Here is a 13,306-nt window from a genome sequence, read left to right as displayed (position 1 = left end):
ATCAGTGTCTTACAGTTTTCTGCATACAGGTCTTTTGTCTCCCCAGGTAGGTTTATTCCTAGGTATTTTATTTTATTTTATTTTATTTATTTTTTTAAAATTATTTTGCGGTACGCGGGCCACTCACTATTGTGGCCTCTCCCCTTGCGGAGCACAGGCTCCAGATGCGCAGGCTCAGTGGCCATGGCTCACAGGACCAGGCACTCCGTGGCATGTGGGATCTTCCCAGACCGAGGCACGAACCCGTGTCCCCTGCATCGGCAGGCGGACTCTCAACCACTGCGCCACCAGGGAAGCCCTGTTGGAAGATTTTTAATCTTTACTTTCATTACTTGTGATTGGTCTGTTCATATTTTCTATTTCTTCCTGGTTCAGTCTTGGAAGGTTATACCTTTCTAGAATTTGTCCATTTCTTCCAGGTTGTCCATTTTATTAGCATAGAGTTGCTTGTAGTAGTCTCTTAGGATGCTTTGTATTTCTGCGGTGTCTGTTGTACCTTCCTTTTTTTCTTTCTCTTTTTAATAGAACAATTAATTGACTTATCCCCCACCAGATAAAAGTAGAAGCCACACTTAAGACAATCAAATTGTACGAGCATCAAATACATGAACTCCTTCATCAGGTCTCATTTATGATTTGTCAGAAACCACTCTGTTTCTTTAAAAATAACTTTACCCCCAGTTTTATTGAGATATAATTGACATATAACATTGTGTAGGTTTAAGGGGTTGATTTAATATACTTGTATATTGCAAAATGATCCACAATGTTAACTAACACTTGCATCACATCACATAATTACCATTTCTTTTTTGTGATGAGAACATTGAAGATTTATTCTCATGGCAGCTTTCAAGTATATAATACAGTATTGTTAACTATAATCACCATGCTGTACATTAGAATCCCCAGAACTTAGTCATCTATAACTGGAAATTTGTACCCTTTGACCAGCATCTCCCACCCACCCCCTCCTTCCCCCAGGCCCTGGTAATCACCACTCTACTTTCTGTTTCTATGAGTTTGGCTAATTTAATTCCACACATAGTGATATCATACAGTATTTGTCTTTCTCTGTCTGACTTATTTCATTTAGCATAATGCCCTCATGTTTCATCCATGTTGTCACAAGTGGCAAGATTTCCTTCCTCCTCATGGCTGAATAATATTGCATTGTGAATATCTACCACATCTTCTTTATTCATTTATCCATTGGCAAACACTTAGGTTGTTTCCTTGTCTTGCTGGCCACATTTCTTAACCTCTCTATACCTCCATTTCTGAATATGTAGAATTGGGGCTGATAAAGCAATCGTCATTGTAGGGGTGTTGGGAGTCTTAGATACATGTAATGCACTGAAAACTCTGCCTGGCATGGAAGGCCTTCATAAATGTGGGTTCTTTTAAAAAAAAATTATTTATTTTTTATTTTTGGCTGTGTTGGGTCTTTGTTGCTGCACGCGGGCTTTCTCTAGGTGCGGAGAGCAAAGGCTACTCTTCATTGCAGTGCGTGGACTTCTCATTGTGGTGGCTTCTCTTGTTGTGGAACATGGGCTCTAGGCACGTGGGCTTCAGTAGTTGTGGCATGCAGGCTCTAGAGCGCAGGCTCAGTAGTTGTGGTGCTTGGGTTAAGTTGCTCTGCAGCATGTGAGATCTTCCTGGACCAGGGCTTGAACCCGTGTCCCCTGCATAGGCAGGCAGATCCTTAACCACTGCTCCACCAGGGGAGCCGTAAATGTGGGTTCTTGATTTTTAAATATTGACAAGGCACCTGTTGTATGCTGGGCGTGAAGGATTGAGAGATGACTAAAAACCAGCTTCTACTCTTCAATTGGCCAGCATCCAGTAGGGACAGGCACGGAAGGAAATACTTCCAGAAAAGACACTCTATGTGATGTGCTAGAGGGAGCGTCCAGGTACTGTGGGAGAGGAGCCTGACTGACCTGCTGGAGCAATCGTGGAAGGCTTTACAGGAGAGGGTTTTGAAGGATGAAGAGGAGTTTACATGGAGAGAAGCAAATAGAGGGCATTCCAGGCAAAAGGAATTGCACTGAGCAAAAGCTTGGAGGCAAGAAACAGTTTGTTGTGTTTGGGGAATAGTTAGTAGGGCATCGTGGCTGAAGCTTAAAGTGTGTGGCCTGAGGGATGGCAAGGGCTAGACAAAAGGCCAAAGCGATGGGTGAGAAAATACAACAAAAATATCTGACCTGATTTCTGACTTACCGAGACATTTAGAGAAAATACTCTGCCACCTCCCAGGCTAAAAAAAGAAAGAGCAGAGTCTTAAGAATTACCCTGAAGAAGAATCTTCGGTCATTTGTTCCTCCCCCACAGAAGCATCCATGCCAACTCTATCCCAGACTCCCTCGAGGGGGTGGGTATGGATGGTTTTTGGAGTTCTGACGCACTGGGCTCTGAGGGGTGGGCAGGACAAGTTAGAGCTGGTGGCAGGGGGAGGAGCTCAGTGTCCTGACAGTAGGCTTCATGGTGGAGCTGGAGGTGGGCAGTGCCCAGCCCCACCTGACCCCTTCCTGGGCTCCATGCCCAACCCTGAGCTCATGCCCCTTCATCTTGCCAGGACTGTTCCGGCTCTGTGTCAGCCAGAGGCCTGCTGGTGACACCTGCCACCACCTCCAAATGTTTTCTCCGGCTGCCCCACATCCTGTTTACTCCCGTAAGGGCCTGACCCCTCTCCCTGGGCATCCTGGGGGAGGGTAGCCTCAATCGCATCTCAGGGTCTTCGGGCAGGGGTGGGGGGTTGTTGGGAGACGCATTCCTGTGGTTCTTTTGTCCTATTTATTATTATTATTTATTTATTTTATTTATTTATTTTTGGCTGCGTTGGGTCTTCATTGCTGCATGCGGGCTTTCTCTAGTTGCGGCAAGCGGGGGCTACTCTTCGTTGCGGTGTGTGGGTTTCTCATTGCAGTGGCTTCTCTTGTTGCGGAGCACGGGCTCTAGGCACGTGGGCTTCAGTAGTTGTGGCACACGGGCTCAGTAGTTGTGGCTCATGGGTTTAGTTGCTCCGTGGCATGTGGGATCTTCCCGGACCAGGGCTCGAACCCGTGTCCCCTACACTGGGGAGGCGGATTCTTAACCACTGTGCCACCAGGGAAACCCTTTTGTCCTATGTTAACAGTGACTTCTTGGTGATGGTGCCTGCACTTTTCTGGTCTCACCCCCCAGAGGAGGCTGAGCCAAGGCAATTCCGGGTCTGGGGAAAGAACTTGGAGGCCAGGGACATGTAAGACTTTCCTAGGCCCCAGGGCCTCTTTCTCCTGAAAGCCTCATCCTACAACACAACACATCACACAAAATGGGTCCACACTTCACAGAAATAGAATTCTGTATCACACTATACTGGCGTGCAGTTGTCAGAATATTTGTGTGAGATAAAATATTAACTTTGATTTTCTTTCCTTATTTTGAAGGCAATAATTTTCCCAGGTGCCAGACGTTGTAGGCCAAACTGGATTGGAGGTACCAGACTGTTTCTGAAGAACTTCTGACAGAGACTCCCAACCCCTCAGCCCTCAGGAGCCTCCGCTCTGAACCCCGCAGTGTCCCCCGGCACAACCCCACCCTTAGTGACAAACCTTCTGGGAAATCAACATTCTCACTAAATATGAAGGGCTTGTCTCCTGATCCAGCCCGGGCACACAGTGGGTGCTTAATAAATGTGCCTTGACGGGCTTCCATATAACCTTTCCTCCTCAAAGAAGGCCTGAGCCTGGAGGGCCGGCCTGACCTGTCCCACGCTTCCTCCGGGGCTGGGTTTCCCTTTGGAATGGTCACAACACACACTTGAGGCAGAAACCAAGATGTTCCCCTTGGGCAGTGGGACTTCAGGGAATCACACTTGTTTCCCTTTTTCTGTTTACTAGTATTTTACAGTCTTTCTCTCGGGAACACATCTGACTACCGTAATGGTGAAAGGAAAAAACGAACACTGCGCGTATTAGGCGTGCTTTACATTTCAGATGCACCATCTCACTGCTCATCACAGCGAGCCTGTGAGAGGAAGGACAAGGAATGCTCATTGTACAAACGGGAAAACTGAGGTTCTTAGGTCGGAACCCTAGTGGCAAGAAACCTATTGCAAAAGACAGGGGGAGCCCCCGCTGCTTGTTACCTCCACAGCAGGACTGACAGTAGGGACAAAGGCTCAGGGTCTGGGGCTATGCTCAGGGGTGGGGCGCAGCACGTGGACGGGCACAGGCCGGGGTTCAGGGACGAGAGGGGGTGAGGGAAAGCCTGGGCCCAGGGAGGGAGGCCCCAGGGCTGGACAGGTTGGCAGGCTAGGGACTTGGAACTGGAGCCCAGGTACCCATGTGGGTGGCAAAGCCTTCAGATATGCTCCCACCTCCATCTCCACTGCAACCCTCTTGTTCCAGCAAAAGGGTTCCTTCTGACTTGCATTTAAGCCCTCAAGATAAAGTCCAAACTCCTGGGACCCACAAGACCCTGCTCAGTCCTTTCTCACCTCCACAGCCCCGTCTTGCTTCTTTCCCATCCCCAAGTGAATTTCCCTCAACAAATACTTATGGGCACCTTCCAGGTGCTGCACGTGCAGGGTTGATCAGGTGAAACCCCCTCCCTACTCTCACGGAGTTTACAGCCCAGCGAACTGCAGCTCCTTGGTATCTGCAGTTTCCTCTGCTTGGAATGCCTGGCCTATACCTAGTCATCTTTTAGGTCTTAAAGGTCACCTCCTCCAGGAAGCCCTCCCCCCTCAGATTGGATGGGCCACCCTTCCTTTGCCCTCCCACGGTGCTCTGTACTCCCTTATCACATCGCCTTGTAACTTGGTCATAAGTTGGCCTTCACTATCAGGCTGTGAGCCCCCTGAGGGTAGGGTCTATCTCACACATTGGCCCTCAGACCAGCATCCACTTGAAAACGTAGGGGCTTATAAATGTCAGCAGGTAAATGGGGCAAAAGAGCCTTGCAGTCAGCACTGGGGCTGGTTTCCCCATCGGCTCAAAATGATAATAAGAGCCATCACTTATGGAGCCGCACTCCAGATTGTAACCCATCTAGGAGACAGTTACATTTATTTTGCAATTTGCAGAAACTGAGGCCTAGAGAGGTTATAAAATTATCCAAGGTCCCACAGCAACTTTGGTGCTCTTAATCTTGTGTACTGCCTCTGAGGGTTGTGGAGAAGGTTAACAGATGTCAGATGTTTAGTGTGAAGGAAATACACACTAAAAGGGGGCGGCAGTGGTTGCTCCCCCAGGGGGAGGGGAGTCCCGGGACATAAGCTGGGGCTCTGAGGCCCAGGAGGGCCAGCCTTTCTTCTGGGAGGTTGAGGGTGATGAGAATCTGCCTGTCATTCTCAAATTCTGGGTCTCAAAGAATGGCACCTGTGTCTTCACAGGTGGCAGGCGCCAGAGTCTGGCAGGAAAGGGGGTATGGCTGGCTTGGGCCAGAGTAATTCAGGGAAATGGACTCCTGGAGTGGGGAGGGGAGGTCCGAGACCGGCTGCTGGGGTGAGGGCCCAGTCAGGCAGCGTATAGGGTCTCAGGACAGAAAGGGGTCCTTTGGGGCCACCGGTAACAAGCCTTGTATGGGGCTGAGGTCTCTCCCAGGCACTTTTTTTTAAAATAAGTTTTTACATTCTTTTTCTCTTTAATATTTATTTATTTATTTATTTTTTGGCTGTGTTGGGTCTTAGTTGTGGCACGCGGGCTCTTCGTTGTGGCGCTTGGGCTTCTCTCTAGTTGTGGCATGTGGTTTTCTCTCTCTAGTTGTGGCACACGGGCTCCAGGGCACGTGGGCTCTGTAGTTTTGCGGCACGCGGGTGCTCTCGTTGAGGCACCCAAGCTCAGTAGTTGTGGCGTGCGGTCTTAGTTGCCCCGCGGCATGTGGGATCTTAGTTCCCCGACCAGGGATCGTCCCCTGCATTGGAAGGCGGACTCTTTACCACTGGACAACCAGGGAAGTCCCCCAGGCACTCTTGTTTACACACCTCCCTTAATGGGGAGCTTGCTGCCCCTCCGAGATGCTCTCAGTCTGGGGGGCTGAGCTGACATCCGCCTCCCTGAACATTCCTCAGGTGGCCTGGTGCTCAAGGCCCACCTGGATCCCCCCCTTCCCCCTTTCCTCCCTGCAGCCCTTCCAGGTACTGAGCAGGCCATCCAGATCTTTCTGGGTTTTAGGCAAGATTCCTACTTCTCTCCTCTTTGCCCCAACCCTGCCATTCAAGGCCTCAGCCCTTGCGCCCACCCCAATCACTACTCCAGGCCCCTGGTCTACAGCCCCCCTCCCTGGGCTGAGGCCCCACCGGCCAGTTAACTGGGCACTGAAAACACTGAATGGTCCTGCCTTGGACCTTGTCTGTGAGGTTCTCCCATGTCCCTGTCTCTTCCTGGCGAGGTTACAGGCCCATGTCAAGTGTGGCCATGGCTGAGAGGCCTCATCTGACCCCTAGGTCGGGGCTGCTCTGCCCCCAGACCCTGTGGCCCTCTGCTCAGTGCCTTTGGTGCAGGTCGGGGTTCAAACCCTCTGTATGAGGTTCTTGGGGCTGCTGTAACAAATGACCACAAACTTGGCAACTTAAAGCAACAGAACTTTATTCTCTCACAGTTCTGGAGGCCAGAAGTCTGAAATCAAAGTGTCAGCGGTGTTGGTTCTATCTGGAGACTTGAGGGAGAATCTCTCGCATGCCTCCCTGCCAGCTTCTGGTGGCAACTGGTGACCCTTGGCGCTCCTTGGCTTGGGGATTCCTAACTCCACTCTCTGCCTTGTCTTCACCCGGCCTTCTCCTCTCTGCATCTGTGATCTTCCTTAGAAGGACACCAGTCATTGGGTTGAGGACCCACCCTATATCCAAGGTGATCTCATCTTGAGATCCTTAATTACCTCAGCAAATATATTTCTTTATTTTTCCATTCACAGATACCAGGGGTTAGGACTTGAACATATCTTTTTTTTTTTTTGGAGGGGGGCACAATTTATCTCACTCCAGCATCCCATCAGGGGTCAGGGACAGTGTCAACCTCACCCGCACATCCCCACAAAAAAATGCTCTTTGGAAGAAAAGAGGTGTTGTTGACAGGACTCAAGGACTGGGAATCCAAGTAACATGTCCAGAATAGATGCCAGGGTTGGTAGGGGAGCTTGGCGGGTGGAGTAGATGGAATGGCAACCACAGATACCACGGGCTAGCAACACTGCCTCCCAAATACCAGCTTCTCTGGAGAGGACTGGGGAAAGGGCCTGGTTGCCCTCTGTCTGGGCACTGAGGCCGGGCTGTGAGCACAGCATGGTCCCCAGCAACTGGGACCTGTTGGAAACCTGGGACCTTGTGGGCAAAACCCAGGTTGGAGAATAAAGGGCTGAGGGGTTGCAGCATGGGGAGGGGGAGGGGGAGGGGCGGTTGGTGGGATGGAGGCTTGGCATGGGAGTCTGAGGACATAGATGGACGTAGCTGTTCTCTCCGGCCTTCCACAGGCAGCTGGGACCCTCGTGGCCTCCCGACTCCAACATCGACATTCCCTGGAGGCTGGGACTGCCAAAGACAGTGGTGGGGTGGGGGCAATGGAAGGACCATCTCAGCCAGTGAATGTGGGCCCAGAGAGCTGACGGGCCTGGGAGTGAGGTGGGGAGAGTCACAGCAACCCTGGGCCTTTGAGCCGTAGAGGCAGGTAGACAGATTGATACCCAGCAGGAGAGAAGGGGCTGGCAGACAGGTCGCCCTGGGCGCGTGCTGGGTGGCTGGAACAGGGGCCCCTACCTCCAGAGCTGCAGCTCCCTCTTGGGTTTCCTCTGCCCTAATGCCAGTGGCAGCTTTGTCCCCAACCGAGGGGCTCTTAGTTGCAGATGACAGAGGCAGCCCAGGTGTCCTGTGCGTACAGAGACTGATGGTCCCTGCAACAGGGAGGCAGGGAGGCTGAAGCCAGCTCTGGGAGAACTGTCCCTGCTACCACAACAGCATTTGCATCTCCAGGCCTCCCTTGGGCTGCCCTCATCAACACTCACCCATCCTGCGTCCCGGCCCCTTGCCTCATGCTCTCTGCGTCCCAGCGGGCAACTCTCCAAGGAGCTGTGTTGGTGGCAGTTGCTCAAGGGGCCACTGCCTTACCCTGGCATAGATGAGGGAGGCATATGGGATCAGGCAAGGTGGGTGCCTTCAGGTGATGGGTTGATGGGAGCCCCAACTGGGAGCAAAGGGAACATAAAGGGCTTCTTGGAGAGAGGGGGCTCAGGATTTGGGGCCAGGGCTCGTGGGCTCCACATGGCCAGTGATTTCAGCTCTCCTGGACTTGGGTTCCTCATTAGCAAAAGAGTAGCATCAGCCTGGCAGGATCAAATGAGATAATGAATAGAAAGAGGGTTTGAAACATGTCTGACAGATCCCAGCAGTTGTGGCTTCACTGCTAGTATCCCTTTGTGTCTAGTGTTCTGATCTTTATGAATTTCCTTCCTGTATGTGACCAGAAAAAAACTGTGAATACAGAAGTGTCCAGCGGTTCCTGCCCCCCTTGCTGGCAAGGAGGGCTCTGGATCTCTATGAGGTGGGAGTGGGAGGAAAGGCATTGAAGAGGCCAGAGGGAGGCCAGAGAGCTCATGGCTGGAGCAAAACATCATCACAAAGAGGCAGGCTGAGGGCAGGGTTGCGAAAACCTGAACGGAGAGCTCAGGCAAGAGCGGGTGATAGCGGCAGCTCCCATTCACTGAGGCCTTGCTCTACACTGGGCACCAGCTCCTTTAATGCTCCTCCAAGCTTGTGAGGTGAGAGGAACTTCAGCCCCATTTTACTGATGAGGACATTGAGCTCAGAGAAGTGAAACCACTTGTCAGGGATGGAAATGCAAGTTCACGTCTGCCTGACCTCAGAGCTCATGCCCACGGGGATCAGGCTGAGCCTCTCCGAACACGAAAGAGTCGGGCCCGCAGGAGGCCCAGGTCTCAAGATGCAGAGCGGGCAAGCTCCTGGCCAGGGCCCTGGCAATGTGGAACTGCTGCTGGAGCACTGGCCTTGGGGCCCACGCTCCTGTCCTGACTCCAGAACTCCCCCACTGCGCAGCCTTGGCTGGCCCTTCCTTTCTCTGGGCCTTAGTATCGTGATCTGTAGCTGGGCTGACTTCACACCCAGCAGCCACAGGGGTAGAGCATCCTTTGGGCCAGACCTCAGGGCGACGCCTCACCTAAGGCGCCCTTGCTCTTCAGGAACTGGTCGCAATTGTCCCAGAGGCTGATGAAGAACGAGGAGGGGTCCCGCTGGGAGATGGATTGAGCAGGCTCACAGCCGTGACAGCCCCACCAGGACAGGCTGGTGCAGAAGATGGTGGGGAGCCAGTGACGCGCTGGCTCCAGCTACCGGGGTGTGGGAACTTCATGACAAGTTCAAGGGAGATGATGACACAGGCTGTGGTCTTCACTGACCAGCACTGTAGCCACATCTTAGACTCCAAGTAAGTCACGTAGGACCTTCCTATCCCTGGGGAGGTTCCAAGGTCCAGAAAGTTTCTGGCCAGCTTGCCCCCCACCTCTCTTTAGCACACTCATTTATTCCCCCAACATTTATTGAGTACCTACTGTGTGCCACATACTGTCCCAGATATACTACAGGGGAAAAAAACGAAACAAAACAGATCTGTCAAAGTGTAGCGTTGAAAGAAAGGACTCTGGAACCAGGCTGCCTGGGTTCAAACCTTGGCTCTGCTACTTTCCAGCTGTGTGACCGTGAGCAACTTATATAACCTCTCTGAGCCCCAATTGCCTCAACAGTAAAATAGGGCTAAGAAGAGCATCCCCCCATGGAGTTGGGGTGGAGATTCAATGCCTTAATGCGATGTCTGAAGATCACTTGGCACACGGTAAGTGTGCCGTGTGTTTATGATCATCAGTCCCCTGGCAGAGGCGGAAAATGAACTGTGAACCCATAAAATAATGGCAGATTATGGCTAGTGTGCTGTAGGAAACGAACAGCACGCTGTGGGTGGAGGGCTCTAGGTGGCGTCGTCAGGAGGGTCTCTCCGAAGAGGTGCCTTCTTTAGGGTGATGTGCAGAGGGTGAAGGGAGCAGTCTTGGCAAGAACAGGGAAAGCACCTTCCAGGCAGAGACCAGCCAGTGAGAATCCCTGAGGAGGAAAACAGCTTGGCAGGTGTTGGGAACACCAGAAGGCTGACAGGCAGGAGATTGGTGGATGAGGACGGCATGGCATGTCAGAGAGGCCAGCAGGCCCTTGTAAACCACAGAAAGGAGTTTGGCTTTTTTCCAGTGCAGTGGGCAGCCACACAAGGTTTTTGTGTGTTTCTGTAAGTGGTATTGAAGTGTATCGCACATGTAGAAAAGTATACAAATCATAAGTGTGCAGTGCTGCAAATTTTCAAACACACGCACACACAAAACAGAGCTGGGGGGAGGGGTGCGGGGGACCCTGCACTGGGATCAAAACCAGAACATGGACAGCATCCCAGAATCCCCCTCAGGCCTCTCACAGTCACCACCCCATGGTAACCGCCATGATGACTTTTAACAGCAGAGAGAAGTTCTGCCTGCTTTTTGAACTCTCTGTAAATGGAATCATACACCATGTGGTCTTTTGTGGCCGGTTTCTTTCATTCAACTTTACAAGCAAGATTCATCCACCTGTTGCAGGGGGTGGTAGCTCTTTTCTCCTCTTTGTTGCACGTGTGCCATTGTGACTATACCGCCATGCATTTACATACTCTCCTGTGGATAGGCACTTGTAATTCCTGTCTTTGGCACACATATATATGCTTTTCTGGTCACTGAAGGGTTATTACATGAAATTGGCAAGATCTCCTTTCAAGCTCACTCCAGACTCCAGTTCCCACATCAGCCCACTGGGCTGACACCAGAAGCAGAACAGCCTCAACTTCACCTTTTTTTTTTTTTTTCTAATTGAAGTGTAGCTGATTTACAATGTGGTGCTAATTTCTGCTGCACAGAAAAGTGACTCAGTTATACACATATATACATTTTTTAATATTCTTTTCTATTATGGTTTATCCCAAGAGATTGGATATAGTTCCCTGTGCTTACAGTAGGACCTTGTTGTTCATCCATTCTAAATGTAATAGTTTGCATTTACTAACTCCAAACTCCCAGTCCCTCCTTCTCCCTCCCTCCCTCCCCCTTGGGAACCACAAGCCTGTTCTCTATGTCTGTGAGTCTGTTTCTGTTTTTTAGATAGGTTCATTTGTGCCATATTTCAGATTATACATATAAGTGATATCATATGGTATTTGTCTTTCTCTTTCTGACTTATTTCACTAAAAATGATAATCTCTAGTTGCATCCATGTTGCTGCAAATAGCATTATTTCAGTTTTTTATGGCTGAGTAATATTCCATTGTATATATGTACCACGTCTTCTTTATCCATTCATATGTTGATGGGCATTTAGGTTGTTTCCACGTCTTGGCTATTGTAAATAGTGCTGCTATGAACATAGGGGTACATGTATCTTTTTGAATTATAGTTTTGTTGGGGTATATGCTCAGGAGTGGGATTGCTGGATCATATGGTAGTTCTATTTTTAGTTTTCTGAGGAACTTCCATACTGTTCTCTATAGTGGCTGCACCAACTTACATTCCCACCAACAGTGTAGGAAGGTTCCCTTTTCTCCACACCCTCTCCAGCATTTGTTATTTGTAGACTTTTTAATGATGGCCATTCTGACCCATGTGAGCTGGTCCCTCCTTGTAGTTCTGATTTGCATTTCTTTAATAATTAGTGATGTTGAGCATCTCTTCATGTGTCTACTGGCCATCTGTATGTCTTCTTCGGAGAAATGTCTACTAAAGTCTTCCACCCATTTTTCAATTGAATTATTTGGTTTTTTGTTGTTGATCAACCTCACCTTTTTACTGCTCCAACAGAAGCCAGTATCAGTGTGCCATTTTACGTGCTGATGGTGTGTCTAATTTCAATGCTCCCTCCTGAACCGGGAACCCTTCATGCCTCAGTGTCCTCATGTGGAAAATGGGCTCGGTCATTCCAAACTGCACCTGGCTGGCTATGAAGATTAACTTAAATAAGAAATGGCAATGAGAGCCCATGGCCCAGTGCCCAGCCCCTCCCCCTTCAAAGGGGCATAATTAATGACCTTTCTCTCCTTTTTCTTCGGAATCCATAAAATGAACTGAAAAAAGGGTGTCCCCTGTGGATGAGAGTGAAACTGAATCCTTGGCTCCCCAGGGTCCTGCTTTCTAGACCAAGGATGCCCCCTCCCACCAACAAGGCCAGCACAGACCCAGCTCCTACTGAGAGGGCAGTGCCCGCAGGTTGCTTTCAGCCCCCAAATCCCAGAGGGTAGATGATCCAGAAACTACCGCTGCCTTAGCACACTTGCTCCCCACCTGAGATCCTCTCCCCTCTTCCCACCCCACCCCAGATCCTACAGATCCCCTCAGAAGCCCCCCCAGGTACCCACCAAGCCTGCTCTCCTGGTAACTGAGCCCACAGCACATGGCACCTTCCCCCCCCGCACACTCCAGCCCCTCTTAATGCGTGCGTGCCTCCCTGCCAGACTGCGCGGGCAGGGAGGGACTCGTCCCCCTGTTCCCGGAAGATGGAAGATCGCCCACACCTGGCACTGTGCCTAGCATCCAGCGGGGGCGTCATATCTCCTGAATGATTCATTCATTCCTTTTGAGAGAAAGCAGGACCCCTAAGTGGTTAAGAGTATGGGCTTTAAAGTCACATAGACCTAGGTTCAAGTCTTGGTTCTGACCCTTGGCTCTGTGACCTTGGGAAGGTCATTTCACCTCTCTGAACCTGTTTCCTCCTGTAAAAAAACGGAGTGACCACTGACACCATTAAGTCATTGTGAGGATTAACAGGATCAGCGGAAACCTCCCGCCTCCTGTTTCCTGATCGGTTCCTAGGAGGTGCACAGTATCCAGCCCGTTTTACAGAAAAATAAACTGAGGCCTAACAGGGGAACAGGATAACCCGGGGTGCGGCAGCTGGGGCTAGAACCCAAGCCTGCTGACTCCGTGCCCAGTGCTCCGCCAGCCTCTCGAAGCTCGCGGTGAGCACGTTCCCATCCCCCATCCCCACTCATCCTGGGCCAGGGAGTGAGGGGCTGGCTTCTGCCTCGGACGACCCCCTGGGATCCGGGGAGCGCTTGGGCATCTTCGGCTTGGACCCCGGAAGCGCCGCGCAACTCCCGGGAGCGGAGACAGCGCTCGGGTTTGTCACTTTAAAGAGGGAGCGGGCGGCGAGCGCGAGGGAGCGCGCGGCGGGATCCTGGGAGCGTGCCCGGACTGCGGCGCAGCTCGCGACTGCCGCCCCGGCCCGGCCGAGCCCCCGGACCGCGCCGCACTC

General features: G+C 51.2%; 1 protein-coding gene across 1 annotated transcript in view; it reads left to right on the top strand.

The window, feature by feature from the left end:
• Window positions 1-2,484: 2,484 nt before the first annotated feature.
• SYT12 (synaptotagmin 12) overlaps window positions 2,485-13,306 on the top strand; it is a 30,225-nt gene continuing 19,403 nt past the window's right edge. Inside the window, exons 1-5 of the mRNA XM_024749383.1 lie at window positions 2,485-2,499; window positions 2,579-2,674; window positions 6,116-6,124; window positions 9,175-9,419; window positions 12,995-13,274. Of these exons, the coding sequence (XP_024605151.1) occupies window positions 2,485-2,499; window positions 2,579-2,674; window positions 6,116-6,124; window positions 9,175-9,419; window positions 12,995-13,274 (645 nt within the window). The remainder of the gene's footprint in view (window positions 2,500-2,578; window positions 2,675-6,115; window positions 6,125-9,174; window positions 9,420-12,994; window positions 13,275-13,306) is intronic.

The sequence above is a fragment of the Neophocaena asiaeorientalis genome, unplaced genomic scaffold (genome assembly GCF_003031525.2).
Source record: "Neophocaena asiaeorientalis asiaeorientalis breed wild unplaced genomic scaffold, Neophocaena_asiaeorientalis_V1.1 scaffold43, whole genome shotgun sequence".
NCBI classification, from domain to species: Eukaryota; Metazoa; Chordata; class Mammalia; order Artiodactyla; family Phocoenidae; genus Neophocaena; species Neophocaena asiaeorientalis.
Note: the sequence above shows the minus strand (reverse complement) of the source record. Positions and strands in the feature narration are given on the sequence as shown.